The following is a 17,107-nucleotide window of genomic DNA, read 5'->3' on the forward strand; positions in this document are numbered from 1 at the left end:
GTAACCCATTCCACTTCTTCACCACCGTCCTAGTGAAATAGTGTTTCCTAATATCCAACCTACACTTCCCCCGCTGTAACTTGAGACCATTGCTTCTTGTTCTGTCATCTGCCACCACTGAGAACAGCCGAGTTCCATCGTCTTTGGAACCCTCCTTCAGGTAGTTGAAGGCTGCTATCAAATCCCCACTCACTCTTCTCTTCTGCAGACTAAATAACCCCAGTTCCCTCAGCCTCTCCTGATAAATCATGTGCCCCACCCCCCTAATCATTTTCATTGCCCTCTGCTGGACTCTCTGTACTCCTCCCCATCCTTTCTATAGTGGGGGGCCCAAAACTGGATGCAATACTCCAGGTGTGGCCTCACCAGTGCTGAATAGAGGGGAATAATCACTTCCCTTGATCTGCTGGTAATGCTTCTACTAATACAGCCCAATATGCCGTTGGCCTTCTTGGCAACAAGGGCACACTGCTGACTCATCCAACTTCTAGTCCACTGTAATCCCCAGGTTCTTTTCTGCAGAACTGCTGCTTACCCAGTTGGTCCCCAGCCTGTAGCAGTGCATGGGATTCTTCCTTCCTGTTCATGGTGCTGCATGCAATTTCCCCACCCAGATGTGGCCATCGGGCCAAAAAGATTTCCCACCCCTGGATTAAATGAAGTCTTGGTGTTACTCCTGGGAGAATTTGCACAGAATTCCATGTTTTCTCCCACTGAACTGGGGCTGCTGGCTGCCACTAGGGGCTGCTGGACTCTGCAGTGCCCTGCTGGCAATGAGCAGCATGCCCAGCCCAGTGAGGATGGAGGCTGCACACTCTGGCTGCCAGGCCCGATCCTCATTCTCCTGGGAACAGGAGAGGGCCCTGGAGACCCAGCTCTGGCAAAGGGTGAGGAAGGGCAGAGCTGCACCACACCACCTCCCCTGGTCGGACAGTAAAGAAGTGGGGGAGAGTAAAGGCTCTGGAGGTGTGTAGGTGTCTGGGCCAGGGGGTGCTCTGTGGCTGGGCTCTGGGGAAGGGAGATGCCCTGCGCCTGGACTTGGAGGGGGCTCTGGGGGCCCCCACACAGCCCCCTCCAACACCCCCCAACTGGAACTGGGTTGTTACAGGGGTTTCTTTAACTGTCTGTGCCTGGGGAAATCTTTTTTGTTTTTGTGTGTATTGTTGACATACTTGTTGACAGGTATTTTCAAATAAATTACCAAAATAATTTAAACTGGAGTGATTATATTGTGTTGTTTTGACAACATTTCAGAATTTAGGAGCATTTTTAATATTTTGGTGCAGAATTCCCCCAGGAGTACAGTGTGTATAACTGGCAGGCAAAGATGTATCAAAAACACTTTGATATTTAAGAACTCCCAGTGTAAAAGGTCAAATACTCTTTTACATCATATAATTTAATTTTCTAAGTCTTTTTCTGAAACTTAAAGGCAGTTCAACTAGTCTGCAGCCTAGATTTTTGTTTCAAATGATGCTATTCATGCAGAAAGCTTAATCCCAACCATTACCTTTCTTCTCAGAATAATTTTGCACTTAGTGTACCATAAACTTTCTCTAGCAATAAGGTTGACACATTTTTAAAGTCCAAGTATTCTATAACATGGGTGATTAGCTTACTGATTTTTAAAGAGGGCCAATTGCAGCCATGTTTTCCAGTAATCAGATGTTATAGAACTAGAAAAGCCACTACATGAAATGTCAAAGTTCAAATAAACTTAATATTTGTATGAATTACTGAAGCTTTGAGTTAATTATGCAATAATCAGGACTGATTGCTTTCATCTACTATGTATCTAATTTATATTCCATTTGTTTGCTAGGATAATGGTTGTTTTACAAGTTGTCTTCAACACTGAAATATTTGACCAAACAGTGTCCTTACCTTTGTTTCCCTGATGCATTCATGATTTCTTTTGAATAATTGAAAATATACATAAAGAAAATAAGACCTCCCTAAGCAATTCACCTACTATACTGACCTTACAAAAAAGGGAGTTACCAGGCAGACAATATGGAAATTGATGCGTAAATGCATCAACAGCTTTTTATTTAAAAAAAAACTTTGTGGGAAATTTTAGGCCAACTTTGAACATTTATACCAAATCTTAGTGACTCCTGTGGCACTTACTATATTTTCTTAATAGGATAATGAATTGGAAAAGATCACAAGAAGATTTACTATGGAGCTGGCAAAGAAGGGATTTATTGGTATGTAAGTACAGTGACTAATACTAGTCAGTGGCATAGCTAGGAATGGAAATTTGGGTGGGCCCTGACTTTTGGGTGGACGAGCAATGACACTGTGCTATCAGCTTCTCCCACGATGTCATGCCCTCTTCCTAGCACTGGTGCCCCCAGACACAGGGCTTCACCTGCCGAGCTGGGCGTGTGCATGAGGCGGCTCAGAAAATAGCAAGGCAGAGCTGCCGGAGCGTAGCTTTCTGAAGGGCGGGCGCTTAGCTCCATCCTGAATTTCAGGTGCGTAAGTGATGCTCCGGACCGCTGTGGCAGCACTACATCCCTGCTCAGATTTGGGTGGGTCTGGATGTTAAGTGGGTGGGCCTTGGCCCACCTGTGTCTATGCCCCTGATACTAGTAAACTTGGGAATCTAATTTCATGTGTGTTAGCAATGTAGACTAGATAGTATCCTGTAAACATGTGACTCGCCCCAGTCAGTACACCCCTGGTGGCTGGGTGTAGCATAGCAGGCTCTCCTCCATTACCACCCCTGCTGCTAAGCTGCTCCAGCCTGTTGTGATACGTCTTGCAACTTGGCCCTCTGATGGGGTCAGATATAGTGCCCCTGCCTTGCAGAGTGAGACAATACTTCATCAATCTCACATTCGGCCTTCAGTCCAACTCAGGATTTGTTAATCTTTACTCTGGATATTAGGGGTTTTCAATAGTCTTTACCCCTGGTTAGGGGGTTTCTGTTACACCTTCCTCAGTGGGTGGGGGGAACTATGGCCCTCCCTCTCCACTAGATTCTGGTTCAGGGACTCTTCTAAGCAATCAGAGCCTGACTACACAGATCCCTTGCTGTATCCCTGCACCTGTCTTGAGTCTTTGCCATAGCCTCTTCCTGGGTTCACAGTGTATCAGTGCCTCTTTCTCTAAGCCTCTTCCATAGGCTCACTGCAGAGCTTCTTCGTGCTTTCTACCACCCACCTGGTTCTGCTGTAGAAGTTCTCTCTGGTTCCCTGACAGGGCAGTCCATGACCTTGCAGGAGTCTTCCTGCAGCCCCTTTCGCAGAATAGAGAATTCTGGGGGGACTCACTTGCTCCCACTTACCTTCCCAACTGTCTTGAGATCCCTGTGACAGGCCTACCTTCAGGGAGGTGCTGCTGGCCCACAGTCCAAATCAGTTCTCTTGCTGTAGAATTCTCACTGAGTGACAGCCGGCCATCTGCTCTCCTTCCTGGTCAGCCCCCAACTGAGCTGGGTCCAACCCTTTTAACTTCTCCCTCCATGCTTGACATCTTCTGCGAGTGTAGCAGGGTAAGGCAAATTAAGCTCACAGGCTCTCATTAACGCCTTCTGGTCTAATGTGAGATTGATGCACATCATTTGGATTTCTGCTTTTAAGAAGGTGTTTGGTATCTTTAGTATGATGTAGGCTCTGTGATGCAAACATGCTTCAGCTAATGTCAAATTGCTGAGTACCTAGCAATAAAGGATTTATGCCAATTCTGCCGTGTACATATTAAGGTAATGACATTCCCATTTAGAAAGAATTAAATTCCCTACATACTCTCAAGTTGCAGTAAATTTTCTATGAAAGTTTAAAATAGTTTAGGTGATAAGTGTAGCACTATGCTTAATTTATGGTTAGCTCAGAACACTTAATTTGTCACACTTGAAATATGGTTGGTTATGTATGGTCTTTTTAGATTGAACTGTTCACTACTACCCTGTTTCCTGTAGTCTCAAAATCAAGGTTTTTGGCTGATATCAGAGGAAGGAAATAGAAGATCCACCCCATAGCAACCAAGAGATGGTTTCAAAAGAAACACAGGCAATGAAATGAACCCATAGCCTGTGTGGCACATTTATAGGTGATACATTTCATTCAATCTCTTTGAACACCTAAGCCTATCTACTTGAAGAGTTCCTAGTTGAACTTGCTGAAACACTTGCAGGCAAAGAGCTCTTAGTTTCATAGGAGCAGCAGAGGAATAAGGCAAGGTTTTTCTTTCATTCCTGACCTCTTAAGAAAACAAAGTCCCTATAGCTGTCCCAACAAGCATATTCATGTATCTTCCATTTTATTGCTGTCTACATGGGCAGAAGTATCTGTTTTCTAGGATGCATGAGAGTCTGTCAGTGTCGATACAAATATATTTATCAAAATGATAAATGATTTGTGTATTGTACTTAGTGGTAGCTAAGATGCATTGTCAACTGAAATGGTTAGATAGAATGTCTTCATTGATTTTTTTTTTATGAGCTTCTGTGTAATTTGTTTGAAATTATGGAAAATTAAAAGGGGGCTTGATTTGTTTAAATTCTTGCCAAGGACATCTAGACCTTGTTTATTTCAAATAGTTTGGCTTAGCACAGTCCGTAAGCAGTTACCCAGAAGAGTACATGTAATTACTGGTAGGGGTTACATGGAGATGCCTCCAGGAATGTTCTTCATGAAAGACACCTTGCCTCTCCCATTCTTAAGAGGTTACCTCTGATACAGTGAATAAGAAATGAGCAGAGGAAAAACTGTTATCAATAAACTAGACTGCAATATCTAGAACAGCATAGCAAATATTTGCAAGCAAGAAAATTTACTCAAACTGAGAACGTTGATGTAAAGAAGAATGAAACTCAAGTATACGGCTTTTACATTTAAAACCAAGTGTAGTTATGCTAAGTATAAGTTGTATATGTGTGTAGCTTTTTCTCTCCTTCCTTTCTACAATGGTCCACATGAAATATATTAGATAAATAAAGCAAAAGCACAAACACGCTTTTGATGTGTTATCTTAACACTAACTACATTTTTGATTAAATAAAATGTGGACCAGATAGCTAATGATTTTGATAGCTTAAAGGGGTTTTGCCAGGTTACTAAAACAAGATATGGTGTCTAAAATCCACAGTTGTTAAAAGTATGGTCTGTTCTTCCTTGAATAACTGAGGTTTAAATATGAAAGTAGGTCATTTTAACCAATCTCAGCTGTCACACCAAGGGGAGCAGAGAGAGAGAGAGAATTTGAAGATAAATATTTGTATTTAATCCTTGAGACTTGTTTTTACTCTTGCTAATAGGGCCTGGTATTGATGTGCCTGCCCCTGATATGAGCACAGGTGAGCGGGAGATGTCCTGGATTGCAGATACCTACGCCAATACCATAGGACACTATGTAAGTTCTGAGCAAATGCTTCAAAGTAGAAGAGCTTCCTTGCTCTTTGCAGAAACCCAGCCAACATTATGCCAGAGATTTATTGCCTTGTTGACTAGTCCTCTAATTTTATTTAATTGTGCATGTAACTATAGCACTTCAATGGTGGGGTTTTAGGTCATGTATATGAAAAAAGAGCATGAAGACCTCCTCTTCAGACATCACAATGTAAAAGTTCAGTTGATATGACCATTTTCAAAAAAAGAAGCTGCTTCAGCAATCATTTGATATGTGTTCGTGTGTTGCATATAATGGAACAAATAGTATGGTCCTATTCAAACTGCATTAAACCATTTGTCCAATGTCATCGTCTTTTCACAGCAGTATTTAAAAATAAAGACCCACAAACAAATTTTCAGTGAGATCTGTCATTAGCCCCTGGTAACTCTGACCATACTTGTTAATATAGTGCTAATATATTGCCCTGTCGTGAATTACAAAATTGAAGTCCTTAAGGAAACTAAAAGCTAGACACTATAAATAGTATACCGCCAGCACAGTAAAACATTCTTAAAATACAAAAATACACATTTCATTATAACCCAACAACCTGTCCGTTATGTGCTGCTGAGAACTCAAGGCAGGGACCTAAGACTTGTGTGCTGTAAAAATGAAGTTTCTCCATACTTTTCAATACTATCTGTCCATTTATGGAAGGTTCTTGTAGTATCTTCTTTGTAATTCTTAAATGGAAAACTAAACATTTATTAAAAAGAGCTGAACCACTGCACAGGAAAATAGTAAACTCTACAGCACTGAGAGTTTTCCTGCTTCCTTTTCCCACTCCATAAACCCAACTTGTTTTGCCAGGTTCTGCGGAGGTGTAAGCTGTACACAGACAAACTTTAGTAAGATGAATTTAAAGTTGAAAGCAAAAACCAATAACTAAAACATTTAGTTCTAAGCATGTAACAATGGCACCTTCTTACTCAGACCTACTTTGCATTAAGTTTTGGTCACTAAAGTTGGAAGATACGCTTTTTACTGTTGGTAAATATATAAATCTGCTGGTCCAAAAGTGATGATAACACTCCAGAAGATCCTTACTGACATCTGGGACAGTGAAGAAATGCCACAAGACTTCAAAGATACCACAATTATTCCTTTATTTAAAAATAAAGGCAGCAACATATCCTGTGATAGTAGGAGAAATATTACATGGTTATCTGTCGCTGGAAAAATCTTTGCTCATGTCCTCCTGAACCTGAACAATTTAATCTGTCTCAGAAGCCAATCTACTTGAGGGTAAGTCTACACTACGAAATTAGGTCGATTTTATAGAAGTTGATTTTTAGAAATTGTTTTTATACAGTCAAATGCGTATGTCCACACGAAGCGCATTAAGTCGGCAGAATGCGTCCTCACTGCCACGGCTAGCATCGACTTTACGGAGTGGTGCACTGTGGGTAACTATTCCACAGTTTCTGCCGCTCATTGGAATTCTGGGTTAAGCTCCCAATGCCTGAAGGGGAAAAAAACATTGTCGCGGGTGGTTTTGGGTTCGTCGTCAGTCGCCCCTCCGTCTGTGAAAGCAACGGCAGACAATCGTTTTGCGCCTTTTTTCTGTGCAGATGCCATACCACGGCAAGTGGAGCCCGCTCAGCTCACTGTCACCGCTGCTGTTGTGTTCTGGGTGCTGCTGTCAGCAGATGGTGCAGGTCCACTGCTAACCATAGTCATCCACTGCTTCTGCTGCAACTCTGCTCTCCTGCTCTTGTAAATGAACTCAGTCTCAATAGCAAATTTCTCCATGTTCTCATCCTTCACTGCTTCCGCTGCAGCTCTGCTCTACTCCTCTCCTGGTGCCATGAATCCACCTCGCAGGTCCTCTCATCGTTCTGTATAAATATCTATTCTCGTGGCATCTGTCGTCGTCCACCGCTTCCACTGCAACTCTGCTCTCCTGCAGACGCCAAACCATGGCAAGCATGGAGCCCACTCAGCTCACCGCTGCTCTTGTGAGCATTGTAAACACCTCGCGCATTATGCTGGAGTATATGCAGAACCAGGCTAAGAGACGCCAGCACAAAGATGATTTTGATGAGGACATGGACACAGACGTTCCTGAAAGCACAGGCTGTGGCAATTGGGACATCATGGTGGCAGTGGGGCTGGTTGATATAGTAGAATGCCAATTCTGGGCCCTGCAAACAAGCACAGACTGGTGGGATCACATAGTGTTGCAGGTATGGGACGATTCACAGTGGCTGCGAAACTTGCGCATGCGTAAGGCCACTTCCCTTGAACTCTGTGAGTTGCTTTTCCCCCCGCCCTGAAGCGCAGGAATACCAAGATGAGAGCTGCCCTAGCAGTTGAGAAGCGAGTGGCGATAGCCCTGTGGAAGCTTGCTATGCCTGCCTGCTACCGGTCAGTCGGGAATCAATTTGGAGTGGATAAATCTACTGTAGGGGCTGCTGTGATCCAAGTAGCTAATGCAATCATTGACGTTCTGTTATCAAGGGTAGTGACTCTGGGAAATGTGCAGGTCATAGTGGATGGCTTTGCTGCAGTGGGTGTCCCTAACTGTGCTGGGGTGATAGACAAAACACGTATCCCTATCTTGGCACCTTGCCAACCAGTACATAAACCGCAGGGGGTACTTCTCAATGGTGCTGCAAGCACTAGTGGATCACAAGGGACGTTTCACTGACATCAACGTGGGATGGCCGGGAAAGGTGCATGACGCTCACATCTTTAGGAACTCCGGGCTGTTTGAGCAAGTGCAAGAAGGGACTTACTTCCCAGACCAGAAAATTACCGTTGGGGATGTTGAAATGCTAATAATTATCCTTGGGTCCTAGCCTACCCCTTGCTCCCAAGGCTCATGAAGCCATACACAGGCAGCCTGGACAGTAGTGAGGAGCAGTTCAACTATAGGCTGAGCAAGTGCAGAATGGTGGTAGAATGTGCCTTTGGACACTTAAAAGCTCGCTGGCGCTATTTGCTAACTAGGTCAGACCTCAGCACAACCAACATTCCCATTGTTATTGCTGCTTGCTGTGTGCTCGATAATATCTGTGAGAGTAAGGGGGAGACGTTTATGGTAGGGTGGGAGGTTGAGGCAAATCGTCTGGCATCCGATTTTGAGCAGCAAGACACCAGGGCAATTAGAAGAGCACCGCAAGGCGCACTGCGCATCAGAGAGGCTTTGAAAACCAGTTTCGTGAGTGGCCAGGCTTCGGTGTGACAGTTGTGTGTATTAGTCCTTGATACAAACACGCTCCCGTTGTTGATTTTTAATTCCCTGTAAGCCAACCACGCTCCCTCCTTCGAAATGAAGTAACTATTGTTTTGAAACCGTTCATTCTTTCTTTATTAATTTAAAAAAAAAAAAGGGAGATAACTGACAAGGTAGCCCGGGTGGGGTGGGGGAGGAGGGAAGGACAAGGCCACATGGCTTATTTTAGCCATACTACAAATCAAACTGTTTGAATGACAGCCTTCTGTTGCTTGGGCCATCCTCTGGAGTGGAGTGGCTTGATGCCCAGATTCACTGCTTGCCTGCTGTGCGTTCTCCTCCTCCTCCTCTTCCTCCTCATCCACAAAATCCTCCTCCCTGTTGCGTGAGACTTCCCCCTTGCAGGTGTCCACAGACAGTGGTGGGGAAGTGGTAGTGTCCCCTCCTAGAATGGCATGCAGCTGATCATAGAAGCGGGGTATGTATGGGGCTGTGATCCGGAGCGACTGTTTGCCTCCTTTTTCTTTTGGTAGGCTTGCCTCAGCTCCTTAACTTTCATGTGGCACTGCTGTGTGTCCCTATTGTAGCCTCTCTCCAACATACCCTGTGAGATTTTGGCAAATATATTTACATTTCTTCTTTTTGATCAGAGTTCTGTCTGCACAGATGCTTTTCCCCATACAGCAGTCAGATCCAGTGTCTCCCTTTCAGTCCGTGCTGGAGCTCGTTTGCAATTCTGGGGGGCTGCATGGTCACCTGTGCTGCTGAGTTCGCCATGCTGACCAAACGGGAAATGAAATTCAAAAGTTCCTGGGGCTTTTCCTGTGTATCTGGCTAGTGCGTCAGAGTTCAAAGCGCTGTCCAGAGCGGTCACAATGGAGCACTCTGGGATAGTTCCCAGAGGCCAATACCATCTATTTGTGTCCGTACTACCCCAAATTCGACCCAGCAAGGTCGATTTTATAGCTGGGAAGGAGTACAGAAGTCGATTTTAAGAGCCCTTTAAGTCGATGGAACGGGGTTGGTTGTGTGGATGCATTCATTTTAAAATTGACCTAATGCGGCTAAATTTGACCTAATCCCGTAGTGTAGACCAGACCTGAGACTCAGTGTAGATTCAGACCTGGTCGTAGCACCATAGACATGATTTTCAGTATCCGGCAAATACAAGAAAAATGTATCAAACAAAACATGAATCTGTTCAGTGTTTTCATCGATCTGACAAAAGCATTTGATACAGTCAATAGAGAAGGATTATGGATGATCCTCAGCAAACTTGGTTGCCCACCAAAACTGGTAAAGATCATTTGTTTATTTCATGAGGGGATGCAAGGTCAGTACTTTTTAATGGAGATCTCACTGACTCCTTTCCCATTTCAAATGGAGTCAAACAAGGCTGTGTCCTTGCCCCTGTACTGTTCAACGTCTTCATCATCCAAGTTCTCAGCCATGCTACAGATGGGCTCAGAGGCATATACAACATTGCTATCTGAATGTGGATGACTTTAAGAATAGTGGCCCTTTCCTGCCAGACCAATTACGTCTTTAATGGGTACCATATTAAGTTGTCCGGAAAACCCACAGTAAGTTTCTTGATCACTGAATGAAGAAATATGACTAAACTTCTCAGCTCTGAAATTCACATTAGTGCACTAGTACAACTCTTTGCTTTCTTTCCCCATTCCCTTGTATTTTCTAAGGCATTGGCCTCTCTGATGGAGGGAATTGTGGAAAGAAGCTGTGTTCATCAGCTATGTGCTTATAGGCTACTCATTTCTGTTTAGATTTTTTTTTAAATGTAACTGATTGGAAACTTGGTAATACTTTGTGGATTGGCCAAGATGGTTGTACCCCTGGTAAGTGGTTACAGCTGACTTACCACCAGAGGGAGCAGTACTCCTTTTCTTTTTGCGGATACAGACTAACATGGCTGCTACTCTGAATACTTTCTGAAGGAAACACTTTAAATTTAGATTTTGGAATAAAGTTTTTAATAAGATGGACCTCACTGTTGGAAAATGAAGGATAATGAGACTCCTATACGTTAATCTTTGTCAGAGTTTTAAGGAGTAGGGTTTACTTTGGGTATCGAGCACATGTAAGGCAACTAGGTAGAAGGTTTATTTCGTTTGAGACTGTGTAAAAAATGGGGGTTTGGTGGCATGTGAGTGCCTTTCCATGTGGGAAAAGATACCTATCTATTGTTTTTCCAGATGACTTTGCACTGTAGGCTATCGTCTTGAGGTCAACTGTGGCCCCTCTTTTCAGACAGTAGGAAAGACAAGTTCATAACATGTGTGGGTAAAACCTGTTACTTGGGGGTAAATTTCTTATGATAGCATCTCAGCCAGATCAGTGTGTACTCACTTCTAAAGTTGTTAGTATGCCTGTACTGCATGCTTTCAGATAATAATATTTATGTTTCCTGTTGTGACTGTTTGCAGCTAAAACTGTTTAATCATCTTTAAACTGCCCATAGATATGTCTAAACTTTTTATGTTGTTTTAAAGGATTAATTTGTCAAGAACAATGATGGTTATCACAATTGTAGTCATACAGCTCACTGCCTTTCTGTGGCTAGTCAGATGGCAGCTTCTCTCTGGGCCCTTCATCCTTACAACATCACTAAACAGACCACTGTAAATTAATGTAAGCATAGAGCTGAATTGTGCAAATCACAACACTTCGGAAAATTGCACAGTATCTCAAGTACTGTGGTTATGTAATTACACTACATTGTATGGCAGGGTAGAATTTTTCTAGGATGCTTATGGTAAGCTGAGCAAGGGAGTTTGGAGAGGTAAGCTTAAAAAGGTGGTTCATATCTTCATTATTGCTGTCAGTAAAAGCTATAATGTAAGTACTTCATGGAAAGAAATCTGTTAATGTGTTTGAAGCTCACCTACACATTATACCTCAGCCGTTGTTTGACTGATCCTTTTCTTGGAAAGATTGATGCAGTTTATAGAATTCTAAACTGTCTTGCAGGATATTAATGCCCATGCTTGTGTCACTGGTAAACCTATCAGCCAAGGTGGTATCCACGGACGTATCTCTGCCACTGGTCGTGGTCTCTTCCATGGAATTGAAAACTTCATCAATGAAGCTTCATATATGAGCCTTCTGGGAATGACTCCAGGATTTGGGGATAAGACATTCGTAGTCCAGGTAATTTGTCTAGCAATGCAATTGTTTTGGTGAAGAAAATTGGAAATGTAGCTGCTTTTAAAATCACTATTAAAATGGTAGACCTGGTAAGGTTTTATAACTGTAGAGATTAGTCTTGCAATCAATTTAAACTTCAGAAGCACTTTCCAGACAAGAGTTATCCTTTATTTTGCATTTTAAAAAAAATTATATACATAGGCACACAGCCAAAACTCCAGCCATTTTCTAAGAACAACATTGTATTCATAGACTGAGTATGTCTATACAGCAAAGGAAAACTCATGGCTGGCCCATGCCCGCCAGCTCAGGAGTGGTCTTGTGTACCCCCAAGTTACTCCTCACTTAAACTACTTGCTTACAAAATCAGACATAAAAATACAAAAGTGTCACAGCATGATATTACTGAAATATTGCTTACTTTCTTATTTTTACCATATAATTATAAAATAAATCAACTGGAACATAAATATTGTACTTACATTTCAGTGTATAGCATGTAGAGCAGTATAAGCAAGTTATTGCCTGTATGAAATTTTAGTTTGTGCTGACTTGGCCAGTGCTTTTTATGTAGCCTGTTGTAAAACTAGGAAAATATCTAAACGAGTTGATGTACCCTCTGGAAGACCTCTACGTATCCCCAGGGGCACGTGTACCCATGGTTGAGAACCATTGCTCTGGAGGATAGGATTAAAATTCAAAATGATCTGGACAAACTGGAGGAATGGTCTGAAATAACGAGGATGAAATTTAATAACGATAAATGCAAAGTACTTCACTTAGGAAGGAACAATCAGTTGCACACTTACAAAATGGGAAATGACTGCCTAGGAAGGAGTACTGTGGAAAGGGATCTGGGGGTCATAAAGGGTCGCAAACTAAATGTGTGTCAACTGTCTAGCGCTGCTGCTGCAAAAAAAAGGAAACATCATTCTGCGATGTATTAGCAGGAGTGTTGTAAGTAAGACACAAGTAATTCTGCTCTACTCCATACTGATTAGGCTTAAACTGGAGTATTATGTCCACTTCTGGGCACCACAGTTCAGGAAAGGTGTGGATAAATTGGAGAAAATCCAGAGAAGAGCAACAAAAATGAGTAAAGGTCTAGAAAATATGACCTATGAGGGAAGATTGAAAAAAATTGGGCTTTGTGTAGTCTGCAGAAGAGAAGACTCAGGGGACATAAGTTTTCAAGTGTATAAAAAGGTTACAAGGAGGAGGGAGAAAAATTGTTCTTTAACCTCTGAGGATGGTACAAGAAACAATGGGCTTAAATTGCAGCAAGGGTGGTTTAGGTTGGACATTAGGAAAACTTTAACTGTCAGGGTAGTTAAGCACTGGAATAAATTGCCCAGGGTGGTTGTGAAATCTCCATCAATGGAGATTTTTAAGAGCAAAGGGACACTTGTCAGGGATGGTCTAGATAAGACATAGTCCTGTCTTGAGTGTAGGGGACTGGACTAGAAGACCTCTTGAGGTCCCTTCCTATGATTCTGTTGCTGTGTAGACTTCTGGGCTTGGGCTGGAGCCTGGGCTCTAAACACTGTAGGGTAGGAGGTTCCCAAAGCTAGGGCTCCAGCCTGAGCCTGGAAGTCTACAAGGCAATGATAGTGCCTCACAACCTGAGCCCCATGAGCTCGAGTCGGTTGGCACGGGCCAGCTGCAGGTTTTTCTTTGCTATGGAGACATACTCTTACAGCTCTAGACATCTTTTCCAAGTTCTTGGAGATTTTAAACTAAGGGATATTACACATTTCATGTGTAATGTAACCGCACTTTTTGCAAAATTATATTCTGTAATTACTTCCATATAATGGAAACACGAGCCCTTTAGTTACCTTATTTTTGGATCCTAAAGAAAAAAATGCAGAGCTCAGAAAAATTTGAATATGATCTGATCTGTGGTATTATGAGATAAACAATGAGATGTATTTAGGACAACATAATGACCTAGATTTTCAATTTTAGTTCTGAATTATTTTGGCTTTTGTGAGACCTCAAAAGACCCTTAATTCAAACTATGCTGCTACATGTTTTAGGACATGAATATTGGGTGAGAAGAAAGAGACTACACTGAGAAATGGATTTCTAATACTACTTAACATGCATAATTATATCCTTCAAGGGTTTTTTGAAATTTGTCCTGTTTATCAGGTTGGATAAATACATAATTAGTGAGCTATTAAATTAAATGCGGAATCTGGATGATGGTCTAGAATGCTTTATTTGGAACTGTTCTCATATCAATGTGGCTAGTGTTAGAAATGGCAGAGGACTGATTGCTACATTTTTAGTAATGAATCCACAACATCACCTAATTGCAACCTACTGTCCTGTGCCAGTTAACCAGTGACCTGAGACAAACATCCTGTAGCCTATGTAGAAACACAATAGCACATCAACATCCCCGCTCTTTGGAATTCACATATTGGCAGCGCCTAAATATAAGAGTCTAAAACTGAACAAGCAAACTGAAAACTTGGCAAAACAGCTGAAGACTAATCAAGAAAAAATGAGGACACAGCACTGAAGATAAACTCCATACATAAATAGAACTTAATTCTTGTATCAAAGCTTGCTTCTAATGTAAAAGGGGAACTGTGCAAAATACTTTGAAAGCAATAAATTGAGGAGTTTCATATTCACTCTTCCCTGTAGTTAATCTTTTTTCCAGCTCTGCCAAAGGCTTCCTGGGTGACCGTGGGCAAGCCACTTAATCCCTGCTTCCGTACCTGTAAAATATAGAAACCAGCATAACATCCCAGGGAGCTAAGGTTTAATTTACATTTGTAAAGCAGTCTGATGTATGGATAGAGGCTACTATTGAAGTGCAGAGTAGAAGATCATATCCTTTAGTTTTTGTGGAAGACTGCTTTAGAGACAATAAAATGGATTATCAGAAGAACAGGGCTCCATTAAAGAGTCAACATGAGAAAATATTCAGTTGTATTTTAATAAATAAAATGAACTTGAGCCACTCTTAGAGGCTTTAAATTTTGCAGGCATCCCATATCTATAGTGACCAGAGGAACACAAGTGTAAAGCAAATTCTGGAATTGTCATTTCAAAGTCCACAGAATTCTATACAACATTCAGTTATGTGCACATTCAGAAAATATGTGATTAAGGCAAATGGAGTTATGAAACATTACATTGACTACATTAATAGCTTTAAAGCTGTTCATCTAGCCTCCAGAAAACTTACAAGTACATTAATACAGTAAAAATTAAAAGAAACTTATGACAAATTTCAGCTGAAGTTTTAGTCTTTGAAATTTTATGATCCCCAAAATTACCACGAGCACTCTGCTACATAGTTCAGGAACTGGAAGCAAAAAAAAAAAAAACATGGAAAAGCAGAATTTAGGAATAGGAGAGGGCTTCATCTTGGCTAGTTTTTCTCTCACAAAATAAATACCTTCTTCATATCACGTAACTGGTAGCATCTTTGCAAGTATATGCAGCTTGAATGAATCTCAGTGGAAACTTGCATGCTACTTTTTAGAAGAAAAATATTGGAATGATGTGTAAGTTCTGTCACTGATCTTGCAAAGTACATTATAACAGTAATTCTCTCTCTAGAACATCAGGCCAATGTGGTTAGTGTACACAAATATGTCCCCATCCCATATCCATGCCAACATATGACACAAAAAGGTGAAAAGCAGATATATGCTTATAAGGATCAAATGTTTTAAGACTTGTGGGCTCATTTCACATGATTTAACTGCTCTTCCTTCTATTCTCCCCATTTTTATTTACAGGGATTCGGTAATGTGGGCTTGCATTCTATGAGATACCTTCATCGTTTTGGTGCTAAATGTGTTGGTATTGGAGAGATTGATGGTAATATCTGGAATCCTGATGGGATTGACCCAAAAGAACTAGAAGATTACAAATTGGTATGAGACTTACATATTGCTCCGTGTGTAAACTCTGAAAATACTGGAGATGACTAGAGGCTGGTGTTAATCGTGCGGAATATTTGCAAATTATGATCAGCAGTGCTCTATAAATTGCTCATCAGACTATGTTCAGGATTGGCAACTGCGTTTTTAGTATATCATTTTCACTAGCTTGAATGCAGACCAAATTGATTAATAATAATTGGTTTCATGGCTTTGATAGCCTGAGTGGTGCTAGTCTGTTCATTTCCCTACATTGCCCATCGCCACCCAGATAGGCACAGTTGCGGATCGGAGTCTCTGCAAAAAGGCAAAGGATTGCATCCAAACAGACTAAATTACCCTGGTTTAGATAATTCTTAATGTGTGTGTGTGGGGGGGGGGGTGTCACAATCTCTCCCCTCCCCCCCATGTTGCTAAATAGCAGCAGTGTCCCAGCTAGATTGCAGAAGGTGGGAAGGAAAGGGTCCTGGTTTGGAACAGGATGAGAACTTCTCATTTAGACTTCCTAGTGTAGTACTACGGGCGAGCTTGCATAGCTGCAGCCTCTGTGCCATCTGTTATATGGACAGATAGAAGTTTTTTGAGCAACTTCCATGCTCAAGAAAAGAGATGAAGTTCATTTTGAGGAAATTGAATATGGTCTTGTAAATTGTGGCTTTAACTTGCTAGCTTCCAAATATAGCAATGTTGAGTAGACATTTAAAGGGGCACTGTCCATTTAGGCGTAAAATATTACTTCATGTTTAACTAAACTCCTTACATTTTTTTTTTTTTTAATAGACTAGGATCCTTAGCATTTAACCATTTGCTTTAGGCTTTTATCGTGCTCCCAGGAAGAGCTCTTGATTAGTCTTATTAGTACTCTTGGGGAATTTTGCATCCAAAAAGAAAAATTTCTGCACAATATTTTAAAATGCTGCAAAAGTCAGCATATTTTATTTGCCAAAATTACACAATATAAATATGCCAATTTCAATTATTTTGGTCGCTTATTTCAAAATACCTTTCAGCAAGCATGTCTAACAATACAGATGACTAAAAAGATTCAGGAAATATTTTTTGACAAATAGATTCCTTGCTAGGCATATTAATACAGAACTTTGAGTAATAATTCATTCAAACTATAATACAGAAATGTATTTTCTGCACCCCTCAGAAGCAGTACAAAGGCTTGTGGGAGTGAGGGGTAGTGAAGGAGCTGAGGGAGAGGGAAGTAATTGCTGGGAAGGAGACTGGGAGTGAACCTGGAGAGGTGTTGGGTGTGGTGGGGAGAAGTATAGAACAGGTATTTTTGTTGGGGAAGAGGGATTGTTAGGGAGTTGTGGAGCCTCCCCCATGCAGACCCTGGCTGACCCCTAGTCTCTCCCATTCAGTCAGGCACGGCTGCCCCTGTCCCCCTGCACCCCCACTCCCATTCAGCACCTGGCTCATTGGTGTCCTCCCGCTAGCTCCTGTG

At 41.8% G+C, this 17,107-nt stretch overlaps 1 protein-coding gene across 1 annotated transcript in view; it reads left to right on the plus strand.

Moving 5' to 3' along the window:
• The window catches only part of GLUD1 (glutamate dehydrogenase 1), a 52,161-nt gene that overhangs the window by 25,372 nt on the left and 9,682 nt on the right, over positions 1–17,107 (plus strand). The window contains exons 4-7 of the mRNA XM_048859259.2: positions 2,147–2,210; positions 5,267–5,361; positions 11,567–11,746; positions 15,508–15,645. Of these exons, the coding sequence (XP_048715216.1) occupies positions 2,147–2,210; positions 5,267–5,361; positions 11,567–11,746; positions 15,508–15,645 (477 nt within the window). The remainder of the gene's footprint in view (positions 1–2,146; positions 2,211–5,266; positions 5,362–11,566; positions 11,747–15,507; positions 15,646–17,107) is intronic.

The sequence above is a fragment of the Caretta caretta genome, chromosome 7, assembly GCF_965140235.1.
Source record: "Caretta caretta isolate rCarCar2 chromosome 7, rCarCar1.hap1, whole genome shotgun sequence".
Classification (NCBI taxonomy): Eukaryota; Metazoa; Chordata; order Testudines; family Cheloniidae; genus Caretta; species Caretta caretta.